The 15997-nt window shown below is 44.2% G+C and overlaps 1 protein-coding gene across 1 annotated transcript in view; it reads right to left on the bottom strand.

Annotated features, from left to right (window-relative positions):
* Window positions 1-11989: 11989 nt before the first annotated feature.
* IQGAP1 (IQ motif containing GTPase activating protein 1) overlaps window positions 11990-15997 on the bottom strand; it is a 408002-nt gene continuing 403994 nt past the window's right edge. The window contains exon 38 of the mRNA XM_063925920.1: window positions 11990-14295. Within this exon, the coding sequence (XP_063781990.1) occupies window positions 14182-14295 (114 nt within the window). The 3' untranslated portion in view covers window positions 11990-14181. The remainder of the gene's footprint in view (window positions 14296-15997) is intronic.

Raw genomic sequence — 15997 nt, 5'->3', positions numbered from 1 at the left:
GTAGGAGCAGTGTTATCCCAGAGGGCCAAAGATGGACATCTACATCCTTGCAGTTTCTTCTCCCGGAAGTTCTCCCCAGCTGAGCGCAACTATGCCATTGGCGATCAGGAGTTGCTAGCCATCAAGCTCGCTCTGGAGGAGTGGAGATACCTGTTGGAGGGAGCTTCCCACTCAATCACCATACTTACCGACCACAAAAATCTTTTATATCTCAAAGGCGCACAATGTCTGAATCCTCGTCAGGCCAGATGGGCACTTTTCTTCTCTAGGTTTGACTTTAAACTCCAGTTCTGTCCGGGTTCTCAGAATCGTAAGGCCGATGCCCTTTCCCGCTCATGGGAGCAAGAAAATGAGTCCGAGTCTGCAGACAAGCATCCTATTATTAATCCGTTGGCATTCTCCACGGTAGGGATGGACTCTACGCCTCCACCAGGGAAAAGTTTTGTTAAGCCAGTTCTAAGGAAGAAGCTCATGCATTGGGCCCATGCTTCCCGTTTTGCTGGGCATACAGGCATTCAGAAAACCCTTGAATTTATTTCTAGGTCCTACTGGTGGCCAACTCTGAAGAAGGACGTTATGGAATTTATTGCCTCCTGCCCAAAGTGTGCCCAACACAAAGTCTCCCGCCAGTCGCCTGCGGGGCAACTGGTTCCATTATCTGTTCCCCGTCGACCTTGGACCCATTTGTCGATGGACTTTGTTTCCGATCTACCTATCTGCAACAAGTTTAATACCATCTGGGTGGTAGTTGACCGGTTCACCAAGATGGCACATTTCATCCCTCTCACCGGTCTTCCGTCAGCTTCCAAGTTGGCTCAAGTGTTTATACAAGAGATCTTCCGACTTCACGGTCTTCCTGAAGAGATCATCTCGGATCGTGGAGTACAATTTGTAGCCAAATTTTGGCGAAGTTTGTGTCAAGCCCTCCAAGTCAAGTTAAAGTTTTCCACGGCTTACCATCCTCAGACCAATGGTCAAACCGAGAGGGTGAATCAGGACTTGGAGGCCTTCCTCCGTATATATGTGTCTTCCTCTCAAGATGACTGGGTTCAACTCCTTCCTTGGGCCGAGTTCAGCCACAACAATCAATACCATTCCTCATCTTCTTCTACACCATTCTTCATTAATTATGGATTCCACCCTAAAGTCCCAGAATTCCAACCGCTTCCCGCAACTTCTGTTCCAGCAGTAGATGTCACCTTGCGTCAGTTTTCAAATAACTGGAGGAACGTCCGCGCAGCCCTGCTTAAAGCCTCATTCAGGTATAAGAAGTTTGCCGATAGGAAGCGTAGAGCGGTTCCTGCTCTCAAGGTGGGTGATCGTGTGTGGCTGTCCACGAAGAATTTGAGGTTGAGAGTTCCCAGCATGAAATTTGCACCTCGCTACATCGGACCCTTCAAGATTGAACAAGTCATCAATCCTGTTGCCTACAGGTTACAGTTACCATCCTTCTTGAAAATACCCAGGACATTTCATGTTTCTTTGTTGAAACCGCTGATCCTGAATCGGTTTCATTCCGCACTTCCTCCAGCTCCCAAAGTTCAGACTCAACGGGGAGTCGAGTACGAGGTGGCCAAGATTTTGGACTCACGTTTCCGTTACGGTCAGTTACAATACCTCATTGACTGGAAGGGCTATGGTCCTGAAGAACGCTCTTGGACCAATGCCTCAGACGTCCATGCTCCTGCCTTGGTCCGAAATTTCCACGCAAAGTTTCCTTTAAAGCCTAAGAAGTGTCCTGGGGCCATTTCTAAAGGGGGGGGGGGGGGTGCTGTCACGATCCGGGTATCTGGACTCCATTACTTACCCTTCAGATGCCTCCTAAGGCTGGCTCAGCGTTCCAGGACCGGATCCCGCTGTTCCTGAGTTTCCACATGCAGAATGTCAGAGTGGTGATTTCATCAGCCGCGGCCTCCGCTGTGCCCGCGTGGTTAAATGTGCGCTTGTCAGTCTGGCGTCTCCTGTCTCCTGTGGCCGGCGTCGCCATTACTGTTTCAATTCTCACATGGATTACAAACCAAACTTCCCTCCAAGTGTCTGCATGGGCGCAGCCATCTTGGATTTTGTCATCTGATCATTTCCACCAATCTGCTGTCTGTATTGTTGATTTGCATAGTTGCCTAGCCAACCCCTTCCTTGCTGCAGGTATAAATAAGCTGTGCCTGAGCAAGGAAGGCGTCAGTGCTGTGGTTGTCTAACCTAGTTCCAGTTTGTCTCTCTCCTGTGGTTGTCTTCCAGGTTCCAGCTCCTGTCTCCAGACTTCTGCTATAGAGACCCGCACCAGCATTCCATCTGCGGTGTAGCCTGACTCTCCGATCCATTCTGGACTCACCTGTTTCCAGCTACAACAATCACCTGCTTCCAGCCCAGCTTCCAGCAGTGTACAGCTTCTCTTAAAGGGCCGGTGTCCTTTCTGCAGTTTACCACTCTCCACCGGTATTATTATTTCACCGCTCTCAAACAATCACCTGCTTCCAGCCCAGCTTCCAGCAGTGTATAGCTTCTCTTAAAGGGCCGGTGTCCTTTTCTGCAGTTTACCACTCTCCACCGGTATTATTATTTCACCGCTCTCAAACTCCAAACTTCATTATTATTTCATCGCTCTCAAGTTCGTTTATTATTTAACTGGTTCCAGCCAGTATCCACTCCGTACCAACAACAGTCTGGTTCCAGCCAGTATCCACAGCAGCCATTTTACCTTCAGCAGCCCAGCCTTTCCTGGAACATCAGCTGGTACGATCCTGGGTTCTCTCCATTGCTACAGTCAGGCCTGGTAAGGACTTTCCAACTAGAAGATTATAAGAACTGTCTCACACTACCAGTGCCTGTGGCCCTTGCCACCCTGTAGTACCCAGGAATTGTATTTATCCTCTGTTGACTTTTAGGTTTCCTTTTACTGCTGCTGTGTTACGGAGTTTGTCATAATAAACATCATTGACTTTTATCCTGGTTGTCGTGGTCACGCCTTCGGGCAGTTATTCTACATGTTACTTACATGTCTAGGGGTCTGATACAACCTCCCAGGTTCCATTACATCTCAGCCCCTACAACTGAGGCTGCCTCCCGTCAGCTCAGGCCCTCAGTTGTGACACATAGTCTCCTCCTGGGAAGAGCACTCCGCCTCAGACATGCCGACACACGTGCACCCACCACACACAGATACACTGGGCCTATAGGGGACAGACCCACAGTAAAGCCTGTCAGAGAGACACAGAGGGAGATATTGCCAGCTCACACCACAGCGCCCAAACCCGGTCTGAACACTACAGAAAATGTCCCAGACCTGCAGCGCTTTTATAAATTACATACAATGTACCAAAATCACTGTACACCCCCGTTTTGCACCCTGTTACTTGTACAGCAGTGTGAGGAAGGAAAAGCGTCTCTGCAGCCTGTGTAGAGAAAATGGCACCGGGCTGTGTGCTGTGAGGGCTAAGCCCCGCCCCCGTAATGGTGTGCTTCAGACCCGCTCTTTATTAAAAAAAAATTATACTGGCGGCGGTCCGTACAGTGCCCTGGCACTATGTCCACTCTTGGCAGTCAGTTATTTTGAGGTTACAATGCTGCCCAGGGCAACCCCCCTGCACTCTGTAGTGCCTCTGAGTGTGGGAGCATGGCGCGCAGCGCGACCGCTGTGCGGTACCTCAAACCCATCACTGAAGTCTTCTGATCTTCTTCTACTCACCTGTCTTCTGACTTCTGGCTCCGCAAGGGGGGTGATGGCGGGCTCTGGGAACGAGCATCTAGGCATACCTAGCGATCAGACCCTCGGGAGCTAATGGTGTCCTGTAGCCAAGAAGCAGAGCCTTTAAACTCACAGAAGGTCTGACTTCTCTCCCCTAAGTCCCACGAAGCAGGGAGACTGTTGCCAGCAGTGCTCCCTGAAAATAAAAAACCTAACAAAGTCTTTTCAGAGAAACTCAGTAGAGCTCCTCAGTGTGCATCCAGTCTGCCTGGACACAGATTCTAAACTGGAGTCTGGAGGAGGGGCATAGAGGGAAGAGCTAGTTCACACCCCCTTTGAAAGTCTTAAAGTGACCATGTCTCCTGTGGATCCCGTCTATACCCATGGTTCTTGATGTGACCCCAGCATCCACTAGGATGCTTCTGAGGAAGGACATTGACGTCCGAAAACGCGTTTAAGAAGCAGAACGGGGACTTCACCTTTGGACTCATCCAGCGGCAGACCTTGCAGTATCTAGTGCTTTGAAAGACTTTCTTTCCGTGGTTTCCGGAGCTTTGGAGGGACTTTCTTTTCACCACAAAGACATCTGGTGGCGTTCTGGACTGTGTGACGGTCTCTGGGGAGGTTTACCCTTGGTGATATGCCTATTTTCATTTGATCTATGTGAGCACCTTTTGGTATTAAAATACGTGTTTTTAAGAAAACGGTATTGCACTATATATGTTGCTTTAAAGTTTTAGTGATAAAGAAGGAGACTCAAAGATTGAAGACGCCAAATCCATGTTTGGATGATATGCAAATAACCCATTTGCTTGATTGTGAGTGGGACTAATAAAAATGTAATACCTGCTTTACTCTATCTATTGTACTGCACCATTATTTGTTCTCCCTCTGAATTTCAGACTTGGGAGGCCCTTTAAAGTACGATCTACACAAATGGTTGTATTAAGTATATTATGAATAGTAGCGCCGTGTGATATCATCTGTTTCACTCTGTGGTTATGTTTCAGGCTTTTTGGTGAAGGCTCTTTTTGATATCACTGGATGTCACTATTTTATTGTAAGCGCAAGTTGAGATCACCTGTTTTTAGAATCCTCTAGGACGTATGAGAAAAGAAAGAGAGATAGAGTTAGAAAGAAAGATGAAATGGGGTGAGAGAGAGAGAGGGAGGCGGAGGGGACAGAAAGCAGGGGAGAGAATGAAAGAAAGAGAAAGTGAGAGAGAGAAAGAGGGAGAGAAATGAAAGAGGGGGGGAGGGGGTGAGAGGGAGGGGATATCCCCCTATCCCCGATACAAATGTCACTGTGTGTCGTTGTCCCCTTAAGTACAATCGGCACTATGTACCTCAGGCAGCAGTGGGTCCCCCTTCTCATCAGTGCCGGTAGCAGCGGGTCCTCCTTTCAGCACCAGCAGGTCCCCTCTTCTAGTTTTTGTGGAATTGTGGTGTCGGGCAACAGCGGCAGAGAGGGAAAGAAAAGGTGAGAGGAGGGTCTGGATTAGCTAGACCGCCTCCTTCTCTGAGTACTGCACTGACAATGCTGCTGCATGCCCCTTTATTGCACCACACTGCCGTAGGTCCCTGTTACCTCCATGTCCCCACTGATGTAGCAGGCAGGGCTGGGCCACACACAGCCTGTCCCCTCCAGTGTCCCGACACTAGCCCACCCCTTCCCCCGCACCACATATACACACACACATACATGTTACCTGCAGGTCCAGCAGAGGTAGCAGACAGGGCTGGGCCGCACACAGAAAACCACCGAGGACCTGGCTAAAGTCGGGGGCGTGGCCTAATCACAGACCTCCGTGACCACGCACCTTTAATAAAAGACCCCAATAGCATACAGCAGGGGCACCTGGGCTGGAGGCAGAGCTGTCCCGGGAGAGGAGGAGGCGGCACTGGAGTCAGGATCTGCTGCCCAGCACCAGAAGTCAGGTGCCTGCAGCAGTTACTCCCGCAGTGCCGAACAGCTCTGCATCTGCTAGGGTGGCCAATCGGGAGCACACAGCACAAATGCGCTCCCACTGCAAGTGCGCTGTGTGCCAGGCACACTAAGCACACACCTAATTACGGCTCTGCCCTAACCCACCTTGCAATGGTTTGGTTCGTGGGTGCACCACCTTTATTCATGCCCGCATGTAGAACAAATAAATGCTTTGTCTTCTGCAAGTCCTTTACTCTGGCCAAATATACAGAAATTGCTCTCAATACATCCAATATATGCAACCTCTCCTCATTCTCATTCTTTGGTTGTGAAAGAATGAAGGTAAAATTATTTCTTGATTTAAATGAAATGTTGACACTACCTTAGGCACAAAGGACTGATTTGTTCTCAGAACAACTTAATCTGGAAAGATATTTAAATAGGGCTCTTCTGTCCAAACAGCTTGTAATTCACTGACCCTTCTGGCTGAAGTGATAGCAGTTAAGAACACAACCTTCCAAGTTAGCAATTTTATTGGAATCTCCTGAAAAGGTTCGATTGGAAGCAGTGTATAAAGTGTTTAGAATCAGATTAATTGTGAGAGCTTGCATTCTAAAGTGAAAGCTTGGCTTTTTAAGTAGCTTGTGAGTTTGAAACAGCAGCAGGTGAGTTAAACTTAGAGATGAGCGGGTTCGAATTTACTCGGTTCTTTACGCCAGAAATATCATAATTTCTTATTTTCTGGATTTTTCGTATTGGCTAACCAAAACATGTGACGTCCGATACCCAATAAGGAGATTCGGGTAAATCCGAGTAAAGCTGTGGTAGGGGATGGTTAGGCTGCGGGGAGGAAGGATTAGGGGGAGAGTTAGGATAAGGGTAAAGGGGGGTACTCACGGAGAGATCCATGCTTAAAATCTAAGCAATCTGACTAGATTGCTTAGATTTTAAGCACAGATCACTCGTGTGTAGCCCCCTCAGCGATAGCGCTATCGCCGCTGCTAGATTGAGCCAGCATGCAGGCCAATCTAGCGGGTCACTCACTTCACCCGCTGGGTGAAATGAGCGGCCCCCGTCCTCCCCCCGCATCGCTCAGCACACATCGCGCTGTGCTGAGCGAGAGATGTGTGCTGAGCGGTTCGCTCAGCACACATCTCTCCTGTGTATACCCCCCTTTACTTTGTTCCAGCACTCCTATCTTGATTTCAGGCTGTCGGGAAGCCAGCTTCCTGATTGCCGGTATCCCATACCCAACCTGTACAAAACTACCACCACAATACACAATACAACAATTCTCTGCAAATCTGTTTTTGGAATGAGTGTCCACTGAAATGCTGAGAGGAGTTGTGACTCACTAGCAAATGATGTTATGGATTTATAGCATATAGTATTTACCAAACCAATAATTGTCACGTCTTATAAATGGAAACACAATGACACTCCTGGTATATAGCATAAGCAATCTACGTTGCTTTTGCAAATGGCAACGTTTTGAGCCACTTAGGACAGTGATGGCTAACCTTGACACTCCAGCTGTTGTTGAACTCAATATCCCAGCATGCCCTGCATCAGTTTTGCTATTTGGCCATGCTGAAACTGATGCAGGGCATGCTGGGATGTGTAGTTCAACAACAGCTGGATTGTCAAGGTTAGCCATCACTGACTTTGGACCTTTTCTCAAGCCAACATATCTGCATATATTACAACAGAAAGAAGAAAAGCAAGTAGTCTCAAGGGTGCACTGGGACCAAAATTATCACAATAAAAGTTATAAACTTTATTGGTATGTAATAAAATATGTATCAACTTCAGTCTATTAAAATTGGTAAATATAAAAACAGAAAATAGTGAAAAAAATTAAATTATTGGTGTATTGAAATATATATATATTTTATAAAAATAGCTGTAGTTTATCGTTCTATTTCAATATATCATTTATAATAGCTAATTCTCTCATTGATAATCATATACCGTTATATGCTCCTCTATTGTGGCCTAGAGATTAATAGAAAGGTATTTCCTCTAGAGAGATTAGTATCAAATAATGTAGCTATTGCCAAAGTATCCAGGTAGATGCTACAAATAATACTTCATTTGAAACGGTTACGGCGTGAACTCAAATCATTAATTTGGAGGCTAGTTAATCTAACTCAAGTGTAATTATAATAAACTGCCCCTCTAAGATTTCTAAAATTATGTGTCTCCAATCGCAACAGGTGTTCTTGATTGGTGTGATCTAAATCTCCTACATTTTATAATAGTAGCCATTTCCCAGTTATACCCCTTTCACACCGCACAAATAATATATATTGCCGGGTCGACACGGGTTTCCTGTGCGATATGAAATGACCCATGGCGACTTCCTGGGTCGCCTGACCCGATAATTCACCCTGGGAATAAAGCAGTGTTGTTACCGGGTTGATGCGACCTGAGACCCGCTCACTTCATAGGGAGAGACGGTGTAGAGATGAGCTCATCTCCCAGTGCCTCCCCCAATGCTGGCTCCGCCCCCCCTCCCCCCCCCCCCCAATGCAGAGTCCCACGAGAAGGACCCGTTTCAAATTCCCAACCGTTGCAATGTGAAAGGGGTGGTAGTAGTAGCTGTATATATTATTAGAGCACTGCAAATATCGTTATTATTTCACAGTTCATAATAGATGTTTTATAACCAGATTCCATTGTGCCCTCAAAAAATGTGTTCACTGTATCATCGTGTGGACTTATATTTTGATCCCAGATTGGCTATGCCTTGTAAATAATTGCCCGTATTTTTAAACCGGCATTCTAGCACAAACTCAAGCACCTCCGGCTTCTCGCACCCTATTACATTTACCACTAGAGTTTATATAGAGGACAGTTATGCTGAATGGAGGTTCTGTGATTATACAGAAGTTGATGAGTTTTCAGAATGGGATTACAAGGCTGAGTGGATGATTGTGTGCCAGTCTCAAAACTCTATCATACGGCGGTCATTAGAATGCTCTCTATAGTATATGGCGGTCATAAACATGTTCTCTGTAATAAACGTAGGTCACAAAAAAAAACGGTCACAAAAATGATATTAGTGTATGACATCACAAAAATGCTCTCTGTAGTGTGTATGATGGTCACAAATGGGGTGTAGTAGGGTATGCCGGCGGGCAGCATACCGGAGCCGGAATCCCAACCGCCGGCATACCGACAGCTGGGTGAGCGCAAATGAGCCCCTTGCGGGCTCGCTGTGCTCACCACGCTGCAGGCACAGTGGTGCGCTACACTATATATATTCTCCCTCCAGGAGGGTCGTGGACCCACAAGAGGCAGAAAAGGTGTCTGTATGCTGGGTGTCGGGATTCCGGCGCCGGTATACTGTGCGCCGGCAAACTGAAGACCACCCTCACAAATGCTGTGATTAGGGAATAAGAGGTTCACCAAAGAAAAACCTGTTTCAGGTGGCGTGAAGCTGGTATATCACTTTATCAAAGCCCTAAGCGCTCTTAGTCTGTCACTGAAGTACTGTAAAACTGCCAGGGCCAGCAACATAGATACTCTGGCTACGCTTGCGCATAAAGTGGTCTATTCACAAAGCAGTGAAAAGGGTGGAGAAGTGAGCCAATGTAGAAGTTTTCACTGCTTCATGAATAGACCCCAAAGTGAGAAAAAGATGTAGGCACCACAGGACAGTTCCGACATCGTGATGATGCCAGTTTACTGCTTTTAGCACCCAGCCCATAAAGTAAAAAGATCTAAAAGGTAGCAGTAAGAGGGTGTGACTGTGTGTGGGGAAAGCCAAGCCTGGACATACCGCAGCCTCTACAAGGGTGACTGTGTGTGAGGGGAACAGACACAATTCATGAGCCAAAGGGTTCATGTGGCCATTATACACAGGTGCAGCAGTATATACTGCTGGAAATTTGGTGAGGTTTGATCAGAGTTGCGAGGACAGGATAGGCAGTACCTCACCTGTCAGACCAGTATACTCCAGAATGTTGACTATAAAAATGATTAGAATAATGCAATATTTATAATATCTTCTTAGTATTTTTCATATAATTTTTATGGTCAAAACTCTGGAGTATGACATGAGAGGGTAAAGCGCATGTCACTAGAATGGATGACAGTTCTGAGTATACTAGGTAGCGAGGGAGGATCCGTGACCCTATGAGAGTCGTATGGATTTTGCTCCCATCTCTACTTGCAAGCAAGTGGGTATAACTGGGTGGTAACTGTGCGTTGGCACAGAGGATGGGTTGGTGTGTCGGGGGTGTGCTGACAGATTTGTGGGCTGCTCAATGGTCAGCGTAGGCAGAGATTTGGATGCTTTTCTGCACCAGGCTTATTGTTAAATTGACCCCTATGTGTTTTATTACTTAATGGATTAGTTTGCTTTATAAACAACTTAATTTTTGTAAAGGGATTGAATGAGGGAATTTTAGGCTTTGCCTTAAACTCCAGTTTGTCTGGAAATGGTATCAGGGTGGGGGCCCAAACCAATATCTTGCCTGGCGCCCTGTGAGGTCTTAATCCGCGTCTGCATTCACACGCTTTTGTTTCCATCTCCTCCTGCTGTTTTTTGCCAGTGACCCAGCTATATTTTGGCCCAGATTTATCAAGCCTTGGAGAGTAATAAATTGCACGGTGATAAAGTGCCAACCAATCAGCTCCTAACTGACATGTTACAGGCTGTGTTTGAAATGTAAGTTAGGAGCTGATTGGTTGGTACTTTATCACTGTGCAATTTATCACTCTTCAAGGCTTGATAAATCTGAGCCACTGCCTGTTAACTGGACTGACTTGTTGCTTGTAACTTGAATTGTTCCTGTTTGTTGCCTGGACGTACTTTTTGCATAGCACCTGGAGTCTGCCTATTTCCCACCTAGACCAGGCCTGGCCAACCTGTGGCTCTCCAGCTGTTGTAAAACTACATGTCCCTGCATGCCCTTCCAGTTTTAGCACTCCTTAATAGCAAAACTGTGGCAAGGCATGCTGGGACTTGTAGTTTTACGACGGCTTCAAATCCTCTGACTGGCTGCGTATGCCTACCAAAATAGTGTTATATAAGACAACTACTGTTGAACTGAAACTACGGCCTGATACAGAGATGGAAGGAAATGCATTCACAGCGGTAGATGTGTACGCAGCGGCTGTGCAAAATTATGCAAATATCGCTGCCGCCTGGATTTGTATTGAGACGCCCACCAACGGCTTTCCAGATCCCAGTGTACAAAGACGGCATCCTTTGCACATCAGTAGATTACCAAAGTTCTGAGTGGTCCTATGGCTGCGCAGCAAGAAGCCAGAGCCATTGCAGCTATGTAGGGGATTGCAGTCACAGCCTCAAACCCATCCACAAACTAACACACCTGCGCTTTCGCCACCTCTCCCCATTACCGCCCCTGAACCATCTCTGCCCGTCAATCGCTTTGTGAAAAAAGCCTCTCTGCGACCTATGTTGCAATATCATTAGGGCACATGCACAGTGCGACTTAGACGCATCTGCAGACCGCTGATAATCGCTCATCTGAGGGAAAAAAAAAAACATAACAGGATTGTGTCCAACTAGAAATCAGCCCCAAGTTTTCTTGCAGGATTCCTTGTACAATGGGGGTATTTCCGAGTTGATCGCAGCAGCAAATATGTTAGCAGTTGGGCAAAACCATGTGCACTGCAGGGAGAGCAGATATAACATGTGCAGAGAGAGTTAGATTTGGGTGGGTTATTTTGTTTCTGTGCAGGGTAAATACTGGCTGATTTATTTTTACACTGCAATTTAGATTTCAGTTTGAACACACCCGACCCACAGCTAACTCTCTCTGCACATGTTATATCTGCCCCCCCTGCAGTGCAAATGGTTTTGCCCAACTGCTAACAAATTTGCTGCTGCGATCAACTCGGAATTACCCCCAATGATAATGTCATGAAGGGAAATTAAACCACAATAACTATTAAAAAATAGCTTTACGTAAAGATGAGTTCATTTTTCAAAACCTTCTCCCATGCAAATGAATGACATATGCACTTCAATGGGCTTTCTGCATGTAGTGTACACGCTGCAAAGCCCATCGAAATGCATGAATACTAAAAAGAATGTTACAGCTCAGTGATTTGCAGGCAATCCTGAAATGAATGACATTACATTCGGAGATTTCAATGACAATTTATGAAATTGTCCTTTCACAGATTCCACCCTGAAACTATACAGTAAGAGGCAGACCTGAAACGAATGTCTTACAGATGTGTTTTACAGCGGAAAGTTTAAATTACCCTTGCTTGCAGAGTGCTTTTTGCTTGTGTTCGCACGGCGCATGCTACGGACCAGAGGGTACGCAACAAAGGGTTAAAGAGAATGTATGTACATATCAAACAATATCGTAATAATGACATCAACACCAATAAACACAGCGTACAACAAAATCTTTTTATTCAGCTAATCAAAGTACAGCTATACGGAGGCAGTCAAATTTATCGAAATGGGAACAAAACTGTAGACATTTATATAAAAGAGTATAAACGGTTTGGTGCTGAAGATTCTATTCATGAGTGTCCCCAATAAATAATAAAAATGCATAGTTATCAACTACGTAACACAGCATCACCTATGAAATTCTAAATAAGCCAGAAGATCTACATTAGATAACTATCTACCTTGCAATTTCCATATTGCTATAAAACCAGGGGAAGATTCATTTATTTATTTTCCTATTACCTCTTAATAAGCCAGGCCAATAAAATGAGCTTTTACAAATGTTAAGCTTTGACGAATGAGAGGTTTGCATCCTAACGAAAAGGTCGAAATAAATGATCCTGAAACGTTGAAATAATCCAGAGTGATGGTGTCTTAATTTCCTAAAGAAGTCGTCGCTGAGTGCCGCTACTGTGAACTCTCTCACTCTCTCTCTATATATATCCCTATTATCTCTTAATAAGCTAGGTCAATAATATGAGCTCTTACAAATATTAAGCTTTGAAGAATGAGAGGTCTGCAATAATGTTCTGTATCTGCATGCACATCAGTATAAGCTTTGCAGCTAAGTTACTTTATAGACTGAGATGATGTCATCCCCTTTACCTTAAATTTCTATAAACAAGTTAAATAAATGCCAAATAAGTGATTTCATCACCCCATGTCACTGTATGTAAACATGGAATCACTTTGTCAATACGATTTAAAAATCAATATACATATCTCTATTAATATTAAGTCATTTTGTTTTGTTAAAAAAGTATATGTATCTAAAAATCTAAAATATCATCCGACAACAATTGTTTATACCTGTTGAGAATGCCATGAATTTGATTTCCTCCAAAACTATTTTATTTTTCACAATTTAGTGAGCTAGTGTTTAACAATTACTGTATTTCTGTTTATGATTTTCACAGACATCGTTTATAAATTCATAATATAAACCTTTTCTAAGTTGGCTTTAGTAAAAATTGTTTCCTCTTTCTTAAAAAAACCCCAATCTAATAGATTGGGTTCTACATACACATTAGGTTAAACTATTTACCCTTCCTGAGAAACACAAACGTTCCTTGCTCTAATATTTGAAACGGTTGCAAAATAATACAATTTTTATAGATTTTATGACTAAAATAATACAAGAAAATGCAGAAATAAAGCTGCAATATAGAAGGCACTGGTTTAGCTTTCAGAAAAACAAAAATTAGCCTGGAGTTTAATTCCAGTTTGGCAAAATATTTGTAGACCATACACTTTTTTTTGTCCAAAATAACAGCCTATTTGTAACCTACTGTAGAGAGTCGACATATACACAGACTTTCTATTAGACAGCATCGCGGTTCCCTCACACCGAGACCCCTTCATTAGCGCCAATTCCATTTTACATAAAATGTTCCAACTTCTTTCTAACGGGATCAACTCCAAAGGCTATGATACTTGGTCACTATTCATATATATATATATATTTATCATCATTTATTTATATAGTGCCAGTAAACTCTGCAACACTTTTCAATTAGCATATGCAATAGCATTCTCTGCGGCTGTAGGCGTCCAAGCTGATGACTGAATTATGACATTATTCTACAAAGAACCATGGATATTAATCAAGTAAATATAAAAAAAAGGGAATTCTTATCCATAAATAAAATACTTGGATGACTTACAGTAATTTTTACCAATTTGTGGATGGAAAATTCCAGTTTTTAAAGCAAAAAAAAAAAAAGTGCCTGCACTATTAAATAGAAACATACATTTGCATGTTTTAAAATTTGTCAACTAGTATAGTGATCCTGGAATATACTCTATCAAAGATCATTTTAGTCTATATTAAAAATTTTTTTTTCCAATACATATATTTTTATATGCAGTTAGTGCGGCTCTGCGAGACCAGTCACATCCTATGCTAACTAAATTCCAGCAGAAACTTTTTCCTATGTAACACTGAAGCACTGCAGTCCCATTGGTGGAAACACCCAGCACGGTACAGTACTTGCAGAGTCTGTACACACAGCCTTATAAGTGTGCTAAAGCATTTTATGTAGCTTTTAGCCATCATGTTTTTTGGCGACAGTAAAACAATATAGGGCCTGTAGTCTGTCAGCTCTCTCCTCAGACGGCTCTTCTCTTCTTACTTTCCATAAAATTTCTTGTTTAGAAGGAAGATTAGGAGGTTTACGTTGACCTTTGCTCGGTCAAACATCTTCATGACAGCGACCCCTTCATACTGCAGCTGGAGAAGGTCCTATTATCAGAGGGAGAAATGAGAGAAACATGTAAGGAGGGTGAACAGGTCTTCGTGTAATGATACTCCAATTTCTAACTGCAAGGAAAGGAAACAGTACATGCCATGTATACAAATATGGTTGGGTACGTTTATAAATACCTCAGCTGGGAACTGGAAGATACAGCCATGCACTGTAGGCTATAAAGTTAGTGACATTAGGATACCTAGGTAAGGGTCACTCAGGAAGTACCATCTACAAAGTAAAGTTATTGAAAAAAAATATTGCAAGAAAGGACAAAGGGGGAGGGCCCTGGAGACAAGTACAGAAGGGCTTTGGGGAGGTGGAGCATCTGAAAAGGGGATTATCCACCTGTGGTACCTAGATGGCGGCCACACTGCGGCCCGAATCCCAGTACATTTACTGGCACTGCTCAAATATTTGGGGCTTGTGTGAGTCACCTCCTTTGCCCTCCCTGTTCAGACACTTATGATTTTATGTACATTATAAAGAGGGGAAAATGATGAAAGGATACATGTCCATGATTATTTCATGTAACCAGAGTAAACCCATAAAGTTACTCACACACTGACTTGGCCTGTTCGCCTGAGTACCAAGATACTCATTTATTCATGTGACATTCATGCATTTTTGTTTATATATGTGACACCCTCACTAGATGCATCAGTGTCACCCAGCAACATGGGTGGAATTCTTAATAAGGTCACTTTATTACCAATTGTAATTTATTTTACATTTACAAGTGATCTCACAGGAGAGATGAAGAGTGCCCATTACACCCCTTTTGAACAATGATCCACTGACCTCACAATGAGGTCAGCAGGTTTCCTTATAAAACCAAATGCAAAAGTTTCTCTTTTATATATTGAATGTTCTGGTTTTTTTTATTGTGACCAGCAACAGTCCACCACTTGTACACTACTGGAACCAGAGGCTGGCAGTAGTACCTGCTTGCTACCAGTCAGACATAGCAGAAAGCACCTGCCAAGTGTCAAAGAAATCAACTTTAGGCAGGGTATGGACAACACAGGAAAGGACCAGCCACACAGGGAATAATTTGCTAGAGTGTAGATTACATAAGCTGTTAGTTAAAAATTGGATCTGAAAAGGGGTACAGATAATTAGGAGGCAGGCATGACAGATATTGCAGTCTACTCAGGAGGTGTAAGTTCATCCCAGTCCCCCGGATGCAAGTTGGAGCTTGGTGTCCCCACCCTTAAAAAAATGAAAATGGAAAACAAATATGGTGTGTTTGAGTATAAACACACACAACTTACATAATTATATAGATCGCACTCTCGGCTGGTCTACAGGGACAGGAGCCCACAGAGAATTGGCAGGGCTCCAGTTACGCTGTGTGACAATGGCTGGTGGGTCAGACTCACAAGATTCAGCCATCTGCAGCATGCAGAATCCGTGATCACTGGTGGGTCCCATCTCAGTCCAGCAGCAGCGGTGGGTGCACCATCACTTGCCTTGCTGCAGTGCAGGCTGAGCGGTATCAGGCAGGGGCGATCCTGTTCCCTATTGCAGGTGTTAGCAGAGATCCTGGGACAAAGCCAGTTAAGGGGGGCATTTACTAAGCATTGATAAGAGCGAAAAAGTGAGCCAGTGGAGAAGTTGTCCCATCAACCAATCAGCAGAATTGTATCATTTTTTAGTATGCAAATTATAGATGTTACTTCAGTGCTGATTGGTTGC

This window comes from Pseudophryne corroboree, chromosome 6 (assembly GCF_028390025.1).
Source record: "Pseudophryne corroboree isolate aPseCor3 chromosome 6, aPseCor3.hap2, whole genome shotgun sequence".
Lineage (NCBI taxonomy): Eukaryota > Metazoa > Chordata > Amphibia > Anura > Myobatrachidae > Pseudophryne > Pseudophryne corroboree.
Note: the sequence above shows the minus strand (reverse complement) of the source record. Positions and strands in the feature narration are given on the sequence as shown.